The sequence below is a fragment of the Pelodiscus sinensis genome, chromosome 2 (assembly GCF_049634645.1).
Source record: "Pelodiscus sinensis isolate JC-2024 chromosome 2, ASM4963464v1, whole genome shotgun sequence".
NCBI lineage: Eukaryota > Metazoa > Chordata > Testudines > Trionychidae > Pelodiscus > Pelodiscus sinensis.
In genome coordinates, this window is record NC_134712.1 from 57,065,893 (window position 1) to 57,085,571 (window position 19,679).

The following is a 19,679-nucleotide window of genomic DNA, read 5'->3' on the forward strand; positions in this document are numbered from 1 at the left end:
CTGAAAAAACAAACAAACAAAAAAAAAACCTCTCTCCTTTGGGTTCAGAAGTGATTTCAGTGTCATGTAAACTGTATCCTGGCTTCCTTTCAGTGAACTTATGTTCTAAATTAAAGGGGGGAGTGAAAAAAATGATAAGAGTGATGGGTACTGCAGTAAGTCTTTTCACCCCCCTTCCACTTTTAGCACACTTTCCCCTGCTCTAGATCACAAAATCACTCAGTTTAATTTAGATAGGATGACAAATCATTTTTGTAGATGAGTCATATCTACTTGAAAAGACCTAAGAGTGTGGAGCTGAGAAATCAAGCTCTTCATACATTCTGATTTGATTAATCTCATAATATAGAATGGGACTTCAGTAAAATACTTATCTGGGAAAGAAGCACTGAAAATTTTACAATGAGGAATACTACCACTTTAATAATAATCTATACAAATTTTAAGAGTTAGTTACTTAAGAGAATGATCAAAAATGCATTAATAAGCAGTATTCTCTTGGGGACAGCTTGCAGGTTCAGAGCTGCAGTTGCACAATGAATACTAATTCTGCTGACAAATCTTAAAGCAACCAGTCAGTAAATAATTCATTGTTTAAGAACATGCAAGGCGAAGTTCCTTGGAGTAATTATAGAGTTGATAATTTTGCTTCTGTACATAGTAAATACTAATGATCAAATTACCTCGTAAAAAGCCTGTCTTGAGCTCTACACACAGGTTCTATGCGGAAAGATTGCTGTTCTCAATAATATCTGCATGGTTGCAGGTGTCTGAGTTAGTAGATCTTGTTGCAGAGTTGGAACTTTAATGTGTAGAACAGTTTTGCTCTCCACTTAATGAGGGAAGAGATCATAGTAACGCAGAGGAGAGAGGTACTTCTGTTTTGTATAATTAAAACCAGCATAGAAAATCTAGACTAAAGGTTAAGTGTGAATTACCAAAAAGGATGAAAATAAAAACAAATATTAGTTTAAAACAGGTTAATTAGCTCAAGTGAAAATGTAAATCCAAAAGCTAAGAATAATAGAATGGGAAGGAACCTAAAGGGTTCATCAAGTCCAGCCCCCTGCACTCATGACAGGACCAAGCACCAACTAGACCAGATGGACTGGCCTCTTCCCCACTTCCTACCCAGACTTGCAGAATTCAGTGAAACTCATGGGGCAGTGTGTGGGGGGCAGGCAGGGATTGAGTCAATGGCTTGGCAGACCAGATCCAGCTTACGGGCCATATTTTACCCACCCCAATCTAGACCATCCCTGATAGGTGTCTGCTCTTAAACATCTCCAATAATAGAGATTCCACAATCTCCCTAAGCTACTTATTCTAGAGCTTAGCTACCCTGATAGTTAGGAAGTTTCCTAATGTCCAACCGAAACCTCTTTTGCTGCAAGTTAAGCCCATTGCTTCTTGTCCGAACATCAGAGGTTAAAGGGAATAATTTTTCTCCCTCCTCCTAGTAAAACCTTTTAGGTACTTGAAAGTTGTTATCAAGTCCTGTCTCAGTCTTCTCTTTTCCAGACTAAACAAACCCAATTATTTCTATCTTCCTTCATAGGTCATGTTTTTCTAGACCTTTAATAATTTGTATTGCTCGTCTCTGGATCTTCTCTCCAACTTTCCTGAAATGTGTCACCTAGAACTGGACACAATGCTCCAATTGAGGCCTAATCAGTGCAGAGCAGCGTGGAAAAATTACTTCTCGTGTCTTGCTTAAAACATTGCTGTTAAATATCCCAGAGTGATGTTTGTTTTTTTTGCAACAGTGACACAGTGTAAACTTATATTTAGCTTATGGTTCACTATTACCCCTACTCTTTCCTAGACAGTCATTTCCATATCGCATGTGTGTATTTGTAGGCATAGGTCACACATATTAAATGACCTGCACTGACTCATTTTCATCATGCAAGTAAACTCATGACACAAAAAATCTTTTATTACTTATTACCTTCTAAACTCTGTATTTAGGCTAGAAAATACCTTGAATCTATTGAGTCTTGGAAAGATAGAGTTTTTCCCCAAAAATGAACAGCTGCATCTACAAAGTGATCAGTTCTTGATCACTAACAGGTTTCAATTAGATCTGGAGAGCAATTTCTTGTCAGCCAGTGTAAGTGAATATCACAGCTTTGAAAATACATCATTATAAAACTGGTGTGAAAATAAGTCCCAGCTTACTGTGTGTGTGAGAAAAGCAAAAGTGAAGAGACAGTATTTTTTAAATTTATCAGTCCATAAGGCTTTTGTTATCGCTAGAAGGATTGCATGTCTTCCTTCTGCTGCTGGGTAAAATTAGGATTTTAAGAACATATTGGAGTCAAGCAATTTCCTATTCTGTGTGCGCCTTTATCATCAACTCATCCTCTGCAGAGTTGTCCTGCTGTTATTCAGTCTCCTCTTTTCCACTCCAGTGGGTGAATTTAAATATATAAACAGCTTAAATGATAAATCATTCAACTTTTTCCTTGGGCCTTCATTTCAAATTGAACTAATAGCTTTTACTTTCAATGATGTAGTTGTCTTGATTTTAGACTGAGGGTTTGCTATTCATCTTTAAATATTGTTATTGTACTTTCTTGATTAAATAAAAAGTGTTTCCACAAATTCTTCTCATCCTTCATTTATCTGATTTATGAGCCCATTCTGGGTGTGTGCCAAGGACTTCCTGCAACATACTGAGATCTCTCAACTACCACTGAAGTCAAAGGAAACTAAAAGCTATCAGCAATTGGCAGGAGGCATTCACCACTTTGGTGACTCAAACCACACTGTACTGATGATTATGACACCATTGCTAACTGTAGGGTATATGCAATTTACAGACAGCAGAAATGGCTACAAATACTTGGAAAGGATATTTAACACTCCAGAAACTTTAAAGAAGAATAATTACAGTTGATATCATCTTAGTCCACTGGGTTTTTTTTTTCTTGTTGTTTTCCTTTGAAAAATGAAACTTCTTTTCAATTTAAGAGAATTTTGAGGTCTGGGAATTGCCCACTAAGAGCCACATTGAATGAATTTACAAACAAACAAAAAAGATAATCCACTTATTCTCTGCAATCTGCATCAGCATGACCAGTTTAAATTCAGAAGCATGCTCTGTAGAATTTATATGAAAAATAAACTTCATTCCGGTAAAATTAAAAACTACCTCAGAATTAGAACCCCAATTCACCAAAATATTTGGCTTGAAACCATAATTCTGAAATCAATGAGACTATTCATGTGCTCAAGGTTCCACATGAGATTAAGTACCTTCCTGAATCAGGACAAAGATGGAGAGTGCAGATTTTCTAGACACTATTTGAATGTATAAGAAAATGAATTACCTTGTGCAAAAAGTACTGGTTGGATTTTAAAACCTCCTCCATTCTTCAGCCTTTGAGGAAGTTGCTCAAAATGGTAACTATCAAGATAAAAGTAAACCTTCAAAGCTTGACGACTCCCCTCTGCTTGATATGTGATGGGAACATCTAAGAAAACATTCAACATCGTCATTTCATTTACAGCCAACAACTATGTGATATTTTCTCTTCCAAAACCTAGAAAGAATACTACACAGCCAGATTCATGTCCCTAATTCTGCCTGCTTATTGTAATGGGACACCGCCACAAACCAGACAGAAAGATGCCATGGGTGCCTGTGGTAGACAGGAGTGTCCATATGCTGTAAAGCTGATTCCACACCACCTATTTTCCCATAATTCTAGGAAGATAGGGAGGAAACGTGCCAGTGACAGGAGGGGGTGGGAATGCGTGCATAGTGCTTTTTTATTCCATCTGGGACACTGGACCCTGTGTGATCTTTGCAGCTGGCATGAATTAAAGAAATCTATATGTAAGATGCTTTAAGTAATGCTTGGGACCACCTTGGCCTCCAGCCAGACCAGGATCAGTGGAGTAGACAGATGCCTTACAACCACCTTTTACTCCCTTCTCCTCAGCGATGCCAAGTATAAACTTTGTGTAGCTCAGAAAGTGTCCCATGATGGTCATTGAACCATGGCCTCCTCACATTAGAAATCACTGTAGTGCATAAAGCTGAGGAATAAATAATGACAGAACCAGCAATAAATAATAGTTAAATCAGAGACTTATTTTCTGAGACAAATGATTTCTTACTGTACAGTATATAAAATTATATAATAGTATGTTTCATTACACACCGACACACTAGAGGTTACTCTGAATTAAATGAAAAGATCCCATTCACAATGGTTGAGATTATTAGATCTTCTAATGCCTCTGGCTCTATCATTTGCAATGCTTTCCTAGTGTACATTTTCCATGTTATGCACTGTCATTAGCAAAAAACAGTGAAATTTTATCCTTTTTACTCTTAGGGTACAGCGACACTTTTAGGTAGGGCTGTAATTCGCAATTCAACTAGATATATGTATACTAGCTCTGACCAAGGCCAGGTCCGTATTAGATCTGGCATCTCAGTTTAAGGTACATAACTCTAGCTACGTAGAATACTTAGCTGGAGTTGGCTTACCTTAAGCCAAGCTTGATTGTGTCCTCACAGCAGAAGGCTTCCCTTACTCCTGGAAAGACGTGGCCTGAGCTAGTGCCCCAAACAGAGTGTAATAACAACAGTGCAAGCAGCTTGAGGGGCTATCTGCCCAGAATATGATTCTAGCAGGATATGAATATTAAAAGATTTGCCAGGTATGTAATCAGGGCAGCTAGTGTGCTGCTGCTCATACTGCCATGGCTATACTCAAGTTTTAGCATGCTATCTCAACAATAGCCAGCATGGGTATGTCTACTCATGCTACATATTACACCCTCAGATCAAACTGCAGACATGCATTACATTTGCATTTCAACAGCTTACTTCAAATAACAATTCATACCTATTTCTAGTTATAATTTTCAAATACAAATGTACACAAACTACAATTTGTAGATTTTATTTACATTGATACTATCAAATAAAGATTTTGCACCTCCAAGAGGTTCAACAATAAGTTATCACTATTTTTGGAATCAAGAAACAATTTCTTTTAACTTTAGCAATTACGCTTTTCCATAAATGAAAAACTTAGTTTGCTCCCAAAATCTGCTTCTCTATGAAACCATCAAGTCTGAATAGTTGTGATGGCAGCAATTAAACTGAAGGTTGAAATAGAGCTTGTTGCAATTTTGTTTTAATGTGGATGTGACACCTGTGATCTCTGTATATCACTGCAAATGAGAAAGACTTTCCATGAGAAAGATATAGTACTATACAACACAGGTAACTAATCTGCTCCCAATTAGGAATGCTGTTGTCTAGGCTGACCCTCCATCCTGGCTGGATTAATGTCTTGCTTATTGGGATCTCTTCTTAAAAACAACACTGGTAGAAGCAGGGCTATGGGATCTTCTCCAGACTTGTTCACCTGACACAGCAGCAGTAGAATCTGAGTCAAATCTCAACTCACCACCAGTTCTGCAGATGCGAACCCTGGCAACACTCCATGACTGTAAGGTGGTATCTTCTCTCACTAGTAGTTTTGGGGTTTCTTTACTATAAAAACAATAAGAAGTCCTGTGGCACCTTAAAGACTAATGCATTTATTTGGGCAAAAGCTTCTTGGAGCAAATACCCACTTTGTCAGTTACAGCTACAAATAAATCTGTTAGTCTTTAAGGTGCCACAGCACTCCTTGTTTTTTGCAGATACAGACTAACATGGCTACCCCATGATACTTTACTATAAAAGTTAGTGTTTGTGACCTCTGTCCCCTGGGGCAGTATTTGTTTGGAAAGCTTGAAGTTAATCAGTCATGCTTTTCCCTCTGCAGAGTTGCGAGACTTTGGAAAAGTGTGCTTTCATTCACTGTACCAAATTCACTGCAGACTCTTTGCATCAGTAGGTGGTGTAGAGGCAGGAAAAGGCTGCAACCTCTCCCCCAGGAGTTAACAGGCAGTCAGTGCATCCTGAAGAGAAGCCGGGGCATGGAGAATGCTCTGATTCAGCACATCTCAGTAGCCTACACCAGCAGGGCTCAAAGGACATTTCTTTAAATTTAAAGATGGCTCCTGACTGACAGAACCATGGAGGAAATACTGCCTCTTCCCACTCAGAAGTGAATCTCTTCTAGCACCAGGCTCCTCACTGGTACTAAGTTATGCCTCACTGCTGAGGTAGATGTGAAGAATGTTCTGATATTCTTCTCTCCTCTCATAACTACTCATTTTGCACATTACTCCTCGGTGAGAACTATCTTTTCTGGACATTTTTTCTGAAATGGTGATTTATCCACTAACTTCACCGAGACCGCCATCATTTACTGAGGCTCCTAAACAGCTGATAATAATTACTTTTATCATGACTGATAAATAGAGACATAGTGAGGAAAGGCTCTGATATTCCATTCCCAGCCCCCAGTCCTATATCATTGCCAAATTAAAAGATTTGCCCCTGAGCTGAGAAACTCCTGGAGAGAAAAATTTTGAAATACGTATTTAACATGCCAAGGTTTGTTTATAGACCAATAAATCTCATAAATATACTTCTTTACTCACTTGCCACTAGTGGTTCTGGTTCTGATTGTCTAAAATAAAATGTAACTTTTTCCAGGTCAAACAAAGCAACCAGTGTATCTTCGAGCATGGCTTGTTCATCAGTCTGGAAAGGAAAAAAAAAATCTCTTCTCACATAAAAGATTATATGATATTAGCCTGATGTTCCCATACTGGAAATCATATAGAATATAAGCATCAAGTTCTAATCCTATTAACTTTCATGAACAACAGATGATGGTTCTGTTTTGATTGTGTTTCTACTCCCTCTTCTACTGCCAAAATTAATATTTTGCACACAAGAAAGTTAATTTACAGCTATCATTTAATCAAACTGCATTTTAGTTCTGTATGTAAATGGTCAAGCTTACAACATATATGACACTAAGCCTAGATTTTCAAAATTCTTCTACATTACTGTGACACTGTATTTTAAAATAGTACTCCGTAACTTCCTTATTCATTATTTGTCTATGGTTGTGATATTTCATAAAAGAAATATCTTGCAAGGTTTCATATAAATCTCATTGTTCTGCCAAAATATGTGAATCATCATTATATAGGGAAATATGATATTCTGCAATATGGTTGTTATTGAAATACATTCTGAGTTTGAGAGAGATCCATTGCTAGCTTTCCAATAACAACAAAGGTGGCGACCCACAATAGGGATGTAAAAGAGTAGTCGATTAGTTGACTACTTGCATTTCCTCTCCCCTTGCTGCCTCTATGTCAGAGGCAGGAAGAGCGAGGGAAGCAGGAACCGGTGCTGGGGGGGAGCTGACTTAAAAGCTGGTTCCCCCCAACACAGTCTCCGTGGTGCGAGACATCAGGGGGCCAAGGAAGGCAGAGGCATAGTGGCACTGCGGCTCTGACTTTTAAATGCAATAAGATCCAACTGGCTCGCACCCACTGTGGCTCTGCAGTTTAAATGTACAAGGAGCCAGGCTGCGTGCATACCCAGCTTCTACTACCAGTATTTTTCCTGGGACATGGATTGAGAGTATAAAATAAGGGACCATGGCATTATGAAACCATCTCTCCTCTCTTGCCCACTCTAAAAACAACATGGCAGCTGGGAATACAAAGACTTTGAACAAAGGTGTGGGTCCCAGGCCAAGAAGGAAATTCAGAACTAAGAATTAGGAACTGTAACCTGTCTGCAGCATCCAGTGGGATGAGAAAAACTGCTTGATTCAAAACCTGCTTAGTCTGAACATTCAGAATTTAGAATCTGTGTGTGGTTGTTTGTTTGATTTTCTTAGGTATCTACCTCTGATCTTTATGCCTACCACTTATAATCACTTAAAATAAGATCTTTCTGTAGTTAATAAACATATTTTAACGTTTTATCTTACCCAAGTGAGTTTGTCTAAATGTGGTGAATCTGCTCAAATTACAAAGGCTGATACATGTCCACTATTCTTTGATGGAGTGACAAACTAATTAATAAGCTTGCATTGTTCAATAGAAGGTCTTGAGCAGTGTAAAATGGCACATTTCTGGGGCACAAGACTGATGGGGATTTTTTGGTGTCTTCCTCTGTATAGCTACTTAGTGCTTAGAGAGCATTCATTCAACTTAGCTGGATGTGCCACAAGGAGTCTTGTGGCACCTTATAGACTAACAGATATATTAGAGCATAAGCTTTCATGGGCAAAGATGCATGTGCATCTGACAAAGTGGGTCTTTGCCCACAAAAGCTTATGCTCCAATACATTGTTGGTCTATAAGGTGCCACAGGACTCCTTGTCGCTTTTGCAGATCCAGACTAACACAGCTACCCCTAAGATACTTTGCTGGATGTGTCGCTGCATGCTGATGCTGATGCTGTGTGATAATAGTGCCTGGAGGGGTTTGCTGCTTGTCACTTGCAAAGCACTGTGAAAGACAACCCAAGTTGGAGAGTTAAGGGGTCACAGCAGTACCCCAGTACTATGTTGTCCCTGGAGGTACCATCACATTATTACACAAACTTAAAGCTTTTTTTTTATTAAAAAAAAACATTTGGGAAAGAGCACCTTAGCATAAGCACATCATTTATAGATAGTGGGCTAGATTTTCAGAAGCCCCACCTTGTGTGTTAAGGGGAACTTTTTGTGCCAACTGTTTAATGGGCTGCTCTACTGTGAGTGAAAATGGGGGAGTAATTTTCACCTTGACTTAATCAACTGTGGGTACAAACCAAGATGTTCAGATTGGCACCTGTACTTAATTTTTGCAAAACAATGAGTAGTCCTGTGACACCATAGAGACTAACAAGTATATTGGATCATAATCTTTCATGAGTAAAACCCACTTACTTCATCAGATGAAGGCTTAGATTTTGTGAACCCTTGAACCAAAATGATGGGAAATCTTACTCTTTGAAAATCCAGTCTCAAATTTCATAACAAGGTCAAGAAGTAAATTATAAACCAGAGGTGGGCAATAATTTTTGATGAGGGGGTCACTCTAAGATTTTGGAAAGTGGTCAAAGGCCACATTCTTCCTGGTATTAATGAAAGGAGTGTGGAGTCTGGGATGGAGGTTGGGTGCAGAAAGGAGCTCGGGCTAAGGGACTGGGGTGCAGGAAGGAGACTGGAGTCTGGGAGGGAGTTCGGGTGAAGAAGGCAGTTGTGACCTAAGGCAAGGGACAAGTGGGCAGGGTTTTGGGATGTGACCTATGGTAGGAGGGGATTATGATCTTGGGCAGGAGATTGGGGTGCCAGATCTGGAAGGGGTTATAGGTCCATGTGGAGCAGTGGGGCAGGAGTGGGGGGCAGAGAGTTGCGGAAGGGAGGGGCAGACTCTGGCCGGGAGACTTACCAGCCAGCAGCCATACCAGCCTGCCTGCAGAGATAAAAGCTTGCAGAGCTTAAAATATTTCTGCCTGCTCAGCCATATGCTTGAGGAGTAACTGAGCAGGAAGGGAGGGGAGGTTGCTTTATGGCTGCCTGTTATTCAAACAGGCAGCTCCCATTGGCCGGTTTCTGGCCAGAAACCAGTCAGTGGGATTGTGTTGGGGGCAGGAGCAGCATCTGAATCTCCCCCCCCCCTTTCCTCCAGTGGGCTCCCCACTGCCTCTGCAGACCAGATCTGGTGGCTTGGTGCGCAGGATCCAGCATGTGGGCCATATATTGCCCAGGCCTGTTAGAAACCTTTCAAGATATTTTACTCGACCTCTGATAACAAGGGAAGTATTCACCAACAAATATAGCTTGCCTGGAGGTAAATCTTAGAGCAGTCACAGCAGAAATTAATCCTCAGTTAAATAATTGTATTTTTTCATATTACCTTCCCTTCTCTGCTAACTACCAAGGAGGCAAATGTAAATAAGGTGTATATGTAGTTCTTTCTCCAAGTATTGAAACAGTTAACAAATGCATTACAAAACAGACAGCAATAAACACATTCCCTGTAACATAAGAATTAACTGAATGTTACTGAATTACACACAGGGGAAAAAGCAATTCTCCTTGTTCCATGAACTTCAATAGTATTTCCCATGTAGTTATGAAGAAGGGATTCCACCGGCAACATTTTACCTAATGGGTCAATTTATTAGCCCCCTGGAGAGAGGGTAATTTTTATCACCAGAATAATCTGAATACCATTAAACCGCATGGGAAATCTTTACAAAATTGCTTATTCTTTTTTGAAATCCAGATGTAATGAGTATTACTGCCCTCGCAAGCCTTGGATCATCTGTATCCAGAATGCTTGCTTAGAAAACATTGAAAATTGGTTCTTAAAGGCTTCCCCTGAAGTGATGAGTGTTATTATTGAACTAATTCAGCACACATTTTTGGGGGCAAATTTTTTTTTTACAGAACTGACTATTAATTTTAATTTAAAATTACATAATTGGAACAATTCATCTTATTATTACCAGTATATGAACACATGAAAAATAACATTTAAATAATGAGGGATTTTAATAACAAAGGAACAATCTTTTGAATCCTGAAGCAAAATCCAGACATATACCTGTGGTAACATTTATTTGTGATAGAATTACAATATCTAAGAAAGTAGTACAATACAACTTCAAAAAGAGAAGACCCTACATTAAAAGGTCTCAAATTTTCACATTAAAAGGTCAGAATCCCACTCAGCAAGTAAGTGGGCCCAATCCTCAGGGACAGCCATTTGGCATACAGCAGTTCAGAGGTAGAGTGATTACAGAAGACATTACAAAAACAGCTTTACAGCTTCTTGATCATCAGATTACGAGATACCAATTTAGTCTGAGAAGTAACTAAAAGTTACCTCAAGGAGCCATTCAGGAAGCCAAAGATTACTGAATGGTGGGGGTGTTTTGGCCATGGCCCTTTTTTTCCAGCCTTGACCGTTTTGCCAAAGGCAAAGGAACACCAATGATCTACTTGTGGATTTCCTGCCTACTGGCTGGTCATGTCAACTTTCAGTTTGATTTGCTTTGGTATCATGGTGGCACAGTCTCAGCAAGACTGAAGATGTATCCTTTATAGTTGAGTTACCAAAAGAAAGTGAGTGCTTTTGTTAAAAATAAGAAATGATCATTTTATTTTCTTTGTAATGTTAATTACAGCAACTGACACCATGGGGTGTGTCTAGACTACATGCCTCCTTCGATGGAGGCATGTAGATTAGCCAGATCGGAAGAGGGAAATGAAGCCGCGATTAAAATAATCGCGGCTTCATTTAAATTTAAATGGCTGCCCCGATCTGCCGATCAGCTGTTTGTCGGCAGATCGGGGGAGTCTGGACGCGATGCCCCGACAAAGAAGCCTTTCTTCATCGACACAGGTAAGCCTGGTTTCACGAGGCTTACCTGTGTCGATGAAGAAAGGCTTCTTTGTCGGGGCATCGCGTCCAGACTCCCCCGATCTGCCGACAAACAGCTGATCGGCAGATCGGGGCAGCCATTTAAATTTAAATGAAGCCGCGATTATTTTAATCGCGGCTTCATTTCCCTCTTCCGATCTGGCTAATCTACATGCCTCCGTCGAAGGAGGCATGTAGTCTAGACACACCCATGGTGATCACCTCATATAGACTTTTTGTTAAGAGAGGAAAGAGCTGTGTGGTGTCTAATGGCAAATTAGATTTTTTAATCACTACCACTGTGTGTTCATCATACAACTACTCAAGTATCTACTAACTTGAAACAGAAATACAACATTATGTTTGTAAGTAACATTATTAATTTCCCATATCAGTAATTAGCTGAACTGCAAACAAGCCAATAAAGTATATGAGCTCAATGCAAAGGATTCAGGATGCTATAAACATAATGTACCTTGGTTTATGCTGCTCTTATTCAGCATTGTTATACTGACTTATGCGGTTACCACAATTAGATTCTTACCAGGTTAGGTGACAGCAATGACTGGAAGTGAAGGAGGACACCTGCATTAGCTATCTGTTCCAACCACCTTCTGCTGGCCTCTCGAGTTTCCATTTCATACTCTTTGCTGTTGTCAAACATCTGATTTAAGGCAGCCATTAATTGCTCTGAAAAAGCACAGACTGTGGCCACTAGACTTTGGCAGAAGACCATGTCTCGTCTGAGCTGTATCTCGCTGTCTGTGAAGGGAAGAACAAAAGAGGAAAAGCAAGAAAAATGGGAAAATAGTTGCAGTAAAGTAACTGTAGCAAGTTTTTGTTTTAAGCAAAAGAGCATTTGTTTTGTGGAACAATAAAGTCTCACATCAACAAAAACAAACAAACAAACAAACAAACAAACAACCCAACCTTAATTCAGAGATTTGACTCCTCATTTGAAAAAAAAAATCAAAAGAAATCAAAAGAGCTATGTGAAAACAGTTAAATGTGCTTTAGAGACAAGCCTATTTAAAATTCACGATTAGTTTCTGAAATGACTCAATTTAGAAATCAAACTTTGGTAAGCAATGTACTTTCTGAATCAGAAACCTGTGGGTAGCTCATACTCCAAGTTTTGAAGTTTGAGTAATAAACTCAATAGAGTAAGTGTAGGTTTTGTAAGTATCTCTGTCTCTTCTCAGATTCACAGTTCAGCCCTTATTATACCCCCATCACCTTCCTCCCTTTCTCTGTCTGGTGGCAATCTCTCTTCTACTCATAGATCTTCCTTTTAGAGCAGAAGTGGGGATCCTGAGGCCTGGAGGCCAGACGCGCCCGCTGGCTTGCCTGGATCTGGACCCAGAGGCTCTCACAGCCCCAGCATTGGAGAGCCTGTGCTGGCACTCCAGCCTCCCCTACTGCCTCACCGTGGGGCTGGAGCACACGATCTACTAGGCTGGGCCCCCTTAGGCTCTGGTACACAAGGGGAATGTGGGGAGTATCTTTCTCCTTCTCAGTTAGTGGCCTTTTTTGCGAGGGTTGTTTTTATTTTGCTACTCACTTGTGTAGCAACATCCTACTATCAACCCTCTTGCCATTACAGGATAGAGATGTCACATCCGAGGAGAATCTGCCCTGCCCTCCTTTGGGACAGTTATAGATAGCTATAGGCCAGCTCTTGGCCTATCAGCTGGGGGAGACTGCATGATGTGAGCTGCAGACAGGGGCCACATGGTGTTGCTGCTGGACCACAGCAGGCCCAATCTCAACCTGAACACAAGGCTTGTGAGAGAAGGTGGGGACCAGAGGTGTAACACAGGCAACTAAGCAGGGACTGGTGACAGCCATGCAAGGGGAGATCCAGTTCCTTGGAGAAGCCCTGACTAGTATATATGAATCTCAAAGTGTTCCGTTCATGAAAGCTGAAAAAGGTGTGGGGAACTGCGTGTTGTAATTCTTCCTAGTTAAATTAATGACTTCACAAAGATAGAGGCAGGGCAGTGTTCCCTATAGGCTGCGCACTTGTGTGGCCACTCAGAAGAGATTCAGATGTCGCCCAGCTGATTATCAGGACTCCCACAGCTAGGTTTTTTGTTTCTATTGGTGGTATACATTTGCACATGTCTCTGTGCATAAAATATTTCACACACGGATGGAAAAAATTAAAGGGAACACTGAAGAAGGGATCTCTACTCCAGAGCAAAGGGATGTGAATTTGAAACAGCTGAGCAAGATAGTGAGCCCTCTAATGCAAACAACCCCACATTTATGGGTGTTCAAAATCCAGATCCTAATTTTGTGGCTCAGGCTTTTTATTTCTGACTTGCAGTTTCATAGTCATCACACCTGTGAGAAATGAATGGAAAGCATCTGTAAAACATTTTTTTCTGATTTTCTAATTTGACATCCATTTTGCACTGGTACCAATGAAAACATACAATATAGAGCAATGGTGAATTGGGCCCATTATGAAAAGATGGAGTCCCTATTCTGTTCTCAAAGTGCAAACATAGTGGCTACGTCTACACTGGCCCCTTTTCCGAAAGGGGCATGCTAATTTTAAACTTCAGAATAGGGAAATCCGCGGGGGATTTAAATATCCCCCGCGGGATTTAAATAAAGATGTCCACCGCTTTTTTCCGGCTTGTAGATAAGCCGGAAAAAAGCGTCTAGACTGGCCCGATCCTCCGGAATAAAGCCCTATTCCGGAAGATCTCTTATTCCTACTTTGAATAAATCCCTACTTCAAAGTAGGAATAAGAGATCCTCCGGAATAGGGCTTTATTCCGAAGGATCGGGCCAGTCTAGACGCTTTTTTCCGGCTTATCTACAAGCCAGAAAAAAGCGGCGGACATCTTTATTTAAATCCCCTGCGGATTTCCCTATTCTGAAGTTTAAAATTAGCATGCCCCTTTCGGAAAAGGGGCCAGTGTAGACGTAGCCAGTGGGTTTGTACCCAAACTTGGCCAATTCTGGGGGTTTCCCTTTTTTCATTAACTAAAACAACAGTACATACACCTGATTTTGAAGTTAGCGTCATCATTAAGTTGCTTCTAGCAGGCCTCCTTCATTCTTGCTCACTCTCAAACCCTCTTATATGTCTGAGATGCAGCTATAGGACTCATCTGACCAGGTAACCCAGTCGAAATAATTCTGCATCAAAAGAAATATGCCTACATCCTAATACCTCCTTAAAAATATAGTGGCACCTCCTCAAACTGAACTCCATCCTCTCTATCTTCCTTCTTAATTCAAACTTCACATTTGTTTCCACTGTAACCATGGAAACATCTTTAACCATGAGTTTTCTTTTTTCCCCTGCATGTCTGTAAACATACATTTCTGGACTTCTAAAATACTGTCCACAAGCACTATTGCTTCTCTACACCACTTCTAATGAAATCATTATCCAAGCCTTTATGTTCTGATCTTGATCCTCCTTCTCTATGGCCTCTCCAAATTCTAGTTTTTTAGAATCTAATATAACGCTGCTGTTTTTTCTTTTTTTTACATTATAGAGAAATACAATTACCTCCCCGATCCCCAAACAGCGCCACTGGCTTGCTGGTTCACATAATGATCTAAAAGACCTTCTAGATTTTTAACACCAACTATGTATTTACATCTTTATTTGCTCTTTTTACATGCCCCATTGAGCAATCTCCATGTGTCTAGTAGCAGTTGATTCATTGTGCCTTCACAGACCCTTCACTCCTGTACTGCCTGCCTCCTGATGCAGCCTTCCTGAATTACCACTACCTCCCATATTCAAATCTCATGCAATATATTGTAACATAGTATTTAATATTGAACTTAATAGTACTTCATGATAGTTTTTATGAGAGATTCTATAAACATTAAAGTTGTAAAATAGGTAAAATGATGCCTTAGGAGAAAGTATTGTTTTATATGTGGCATATACAACTCTTATTTGCATCTGTGGTCTTGTAGATAGATGTCTGTTTGCTATCATTTTTTGCCTCCAATTAACTGCATCTGCAAATAGGAGGCCAGTTTTAAAAATCATGCCTTTTGTGTATTCAGATGGTTAATTCCTTTTCTGCACTGAAACACTCCATTAAAAGCCTTTGAGTAATCATTAATTATAAGTCTAAAGTTTCAAATAAAAGACCATTATTTTTCTTTTACTTAATGCTGTGGTTTGTCTCAACTGTAAAACATGAATATATTAGGATGGTGTTGAATAAGGTCACAATAACTGGCTTTTATAGTCTGCTTCACTTGGCATTTAACCACCTGCAAAAACACAGATTGCCTGATAGATTTTTCTGCCATGAGCATTATCTCCTAAATATTGCATACCCACTTATTCATTTTGTAATATGTTTGCATATTTCATGGTGTCAATAATGTATGAAATTGTGGTAAAACAGTCCATGAAAAATGCAGGTAATTTCCAAAAAGCAGGGTGATCATTTAAAAAAAATCCCATAATATTCTGAAGAATTTGGTTAAAAAAGAGAAGGGACTGAGATGGGAAAGATAGAAGAGAATAAAAATGAAAGTAGTGCCTGGGGAAGCTAGAGATAGAGGGGAAAGAAAAAGCAACAAAGAAAGGAAATAATGGGAAATAAAGATAGGTATAGAAAAATACAGGGGAAAATACAGCAAAAACATTGTATATCAGCTCAATGATTTGGTACTCACTTCATCTGCTGAGATTCAAAATAAGTGAGGGGTGGTATTTTGCCACCCACAATGTTCAATTTGTATGGTTTCTTAGGATATGTCTACATTACGGGATAAGGTTTAATTAAGATACGCAACTTCAGCCACATTAATTGCATAGCTGAAGTTGAAGTATCTTAACTCAACTTTTGGCGCTACCCACACTGCAGGAAGTGGAAGGGAGAACACTCTCCCTTCAATTTCCCTTACTCCTAATGGAATCATGACTACCAAATCAACTGGAGCGCCCCTCTCAGTTCGAATTAGCATGACCTCACTAGACCTGCTCATTCAGACCCTGGAAGATCGTCAGCAGCAGCTTCAATCTTCTCAGTAGTGTAGATATACCCTTATGTAATTAGAGCTTTCATTTAAAACTGCCATTACCTTCGAGAACCCTTAAGGTACATAAGGAAAAACTTCACAATTCAAGTTGTGGTCAGTGGGATTGGGGATCTTCCCTTCATCTATTCCTCCCTTCCTCTTACCTATTCTTGTAAGTTCATAACACAAATACAAGCCATCTGTGAAGAGACATTCTAGTACTTCAAGATGAAATCACAAAACCAAAGCTCAGACTGAAACTAGCCGATTAAAGGTACCTGTATATTCAAGGAGTGCCAAAAGTATCCTTGTCTTCACCTCTGGAAAAAAAAAGTTTTAGGACATAGTCAAAAACAAATTCTATATCACAGTGCATATGCAGATTCCAATTTCACAGTAATCAGAGAGAATAATGAGATTCATTTTATATGACAGCTAACTTAATTTTACATCTCACTGGGTGAGAAAATTAGTCATTCTAAGTCCCCAGTCCTGCAAAGAGAACCATGTCAGCAGCACTAATGTATGGAACCCCAGACACAAGGATCCCACATACCTGCCCTGCACAGAGGCACAGCATCCTATATCACTATTCACTTAACACCCCAAACCCTTTGCACCACAAATTCCAGCTCATTTCAGTTGTGCTCATAGAATAACAGACCTATTTTAACTATTTTTCCCATTTTATTATTAAACCTCAAAAACAATGTTGAAGTGCTGTATATCAATAGCGCATGTAGCATTTTCATTGCATTGCAATCTCAGTTGTAGTGATTTTGGTTTTTTGTTTTGTCGTAGAAAGATTTAGTGTGAGCTAAATATTTTTATGACTTGAAGCAAAGCAAAGCAACACAAAAGAAAGCTTATAAACTTCTATAACTCTTTAAACTACGCTGTGCTTTTAGAAAACAACAATAATTATAGTCAAGTGATGCCATAAGTCCATTGAGTAATACAAAATTTGAGCAAGCTTTTGCATTTTCAAAATTTGATGTGGAAGGCTTTTCTTATATACGTTAGGTGGAGCTATTATTAAGTCTTAAGGCTGAAATTTTCCATGCTAAATATTCAGACAATGTTTTTAGGAAAAAATACTCAAAATGACTCACCAGTTCTGAGAATAAGGCTAAGAGAAATACATTATATTTCAATGTTAAAAAAATCCACCATCCATTGCTTTGGAAAGCTCTACTGTACCTATGCTTTAAAAAAGGGACTTGAAAAACAGTGCTGGTGGGATGGGTAAAGGATGGACTTCATGTCATCCATGTACCTTTTGTTATTCCTGTGAAAATCTACCCACATTTTTGCCAATTTATAAGTCTTGGTGGGGGAGGGGAATCACAGTTTGCAGATGTTCAAAGAGTTGCTAGAATTGAACAACTAAAATCTCTGAAGATTCCAATGAGCATTCTCAAACCTCACATTGCACCTTGCACTGACCAGACTGCACTTTCCATAAATTAACTTACACCATGTGGGTGTCACTACGATTCCAAGTGACAGACTGTCTGGGTGGGGTTTTTTAGTTTCCTATTTTTTAAATCTAGAAAATTTAACAAATGACTTTATTAAAAATCCAATGGAAAAACTAGTATGTGATCATATAAATAAAAATTGTATCATATTGTAAACATAAAAGGAGCTGAATTAAAGGTGCACAGACAACCTTAATTCTGAATTTCTTATCTTTTGAGTACTTCATTTGCAACCATAATAATGTCCTTTTAAATTAGGAGTTGGGGTGGAGTTAGTATATAACTATTTTTTTAAGTTCACCGATGTGTGTCAAATAAATGGTAAAATAAAAGTTCAAAAGGTAATGTGTAAGAGAAAACAGTTAAAAAGCATGACAATTATACTTGACTTGTGTGCCTTCCTGAAAGTAGTATAGTGACTATATGTTGTAACTTACCTTTAAATTACAAGCCAGAAATTGCATGAAGAGTGTGCAACAGTTCCAAAGTCAAGTACTTGAAAAGTAGAAAATGCCAGGACTACTATAGCCTCTTTTTGTGTATGATTTATGACAGTCTTGCCCAAAATCCCAAGGGAAGTCTAAGACAGACCCAGGAATACAACCCAGCTTTCCTGGATCTCTATCTGGTACCTTAAATACAAGAGAACTACCTTTTTCTCCTTCAGCACGCTGCCTCTCGAACTGCATAAGGATAGAGCCCTGGAGATCAAATCATTTTTAACTTCTAAATTAAGAATAAATTAATGTGGCTGAACTAGGAACTGAATCCAGGTCCCACAAGTCCCAGCCCTGTTATATTCACTGGATAGATTTATTAGAACCAGTATATATTTGGAATGGACTTGGCACTGTCTTGCCATTCACCTCCTTTAAGACAGTTTCAATGAACTTATTAACCTTTTGTCGTAGGTGAAGTAGCTGACATGAAAAAGTCTGGATTTTGTGTAAACTTAGTAAATATATTAAAAGCCAAATTTTTCAAAGCAGTGGTCATTGAGAGTGGTGCCCAACATATCAGAGCAAGAGCCTGGTGAGCACCAGCTTCAAAGAGAGTTGTGAGTGTTCAACACTTCTGAAAATCAGGCCCATGGTATCTCAAGTGAAGCACACAGGAACAAAGGTGCTCCAAAATAATGGCTACTTTTGAAAATGTGCCTACAACTCAACCTAAGCAACCTTCATTTTCAGATGAACAAAGGAAGCCTTAGGGGCCCGTTAAAGATTAATACACTGGAATCTAGAAGTCTGATTATTTGGCTTAGTGACTGAAGCTACAGTATGTGGAAAAAATATTTTATAATCTGTAGTATGTGTTGAGGCTATTTCTTGCAGCGCATTACAGATGGGATTTGTTAAATCTCTAAATTCAAAAACATTTAAAGTATCTACAGATAATATTCTCCTGCTTATGTTAGGCTGCAGCAACTTTCCCTCGCCCTCTTTATTATCCTCTCTCTGTGTGTGCTTCATTGTGTTTCTCTAGGCAAGAAAAACATTACAGTTTATTTGTAGAGCAAATGATTTGTCTCAGAAGAGAAACTCAAATGGTTCCTGTGTCAGTCTCTTCTTTTTCAGAGAGATGTTTTCAAACCACAAGACATGGTTTGTAGCACAAAAAAACCATAGTGGTTTCTCTTCAAATCATTACATGCTATTATACAAATTGTGTTCAAGCTCGCGTTCCTTAAAAATTGAGGATTGCAATTTATCCAGATTTTCTGCTACTTTTCTACTATCTTAGTACAGTAAAGAATTATCAGACACATAGGTGAACATGATTTGCTGGGAGAAAGAGTCAACATGGTTTTGTAAATGGAAGTCATACCTCAATGTACTAGAATATGTGGGGGGAAATCAAAAGCATGTAGACAAGAAT

The 19,679-nt window shown here is 39.1% G+C and overlaps 1 protein-coding gene across 4 annotated transcripts in view; it reads right to left on the bottom strand.

Annotated features, from left to right (window-relative positions):
• Positions 1-19,679, bottom strand: part of PREX2 (phosphatidylinositol-3,4,5-trisphosphate dependent Rac exchange factor 2) — a 266,937-nt gene that overhangs the window by 58,914 nt on the left and 188,344 nt on the right. For 3 of the 4 annotated variants that reach the window (XR_012901404.1, XM_075920573.1, XM_006131490.4), the window contains exons 31-34: positions 16,599-16,640; positions 11,852-12,069; positions 6,523-6,625; positions 3,336-3,479 (exon numbers count right to left, since the gene is read on the bottom strand). Coding sequence is in view for 3 of the 4 variants with exons in the window: in XM_075920573.1 (XP_075776688.1) it covers positions 3,336-3,479; positions 6,523-6,625; positions 11,852-12,069; positions 16,599-16,640 (507 nt within the window). In the remaining variant the exon portion in view is untranslated. Of the gene's footprint in view, positions 1-3,335; positions 3,480-5,075; positions 5,522-6,522; positions 6,626-11,851; positions 12,070-16,598; positions 16,641-19,679 lie in introns of those variants that run through there. The other variant, XM_075920574.1, reaches the window with a different exon arrangement.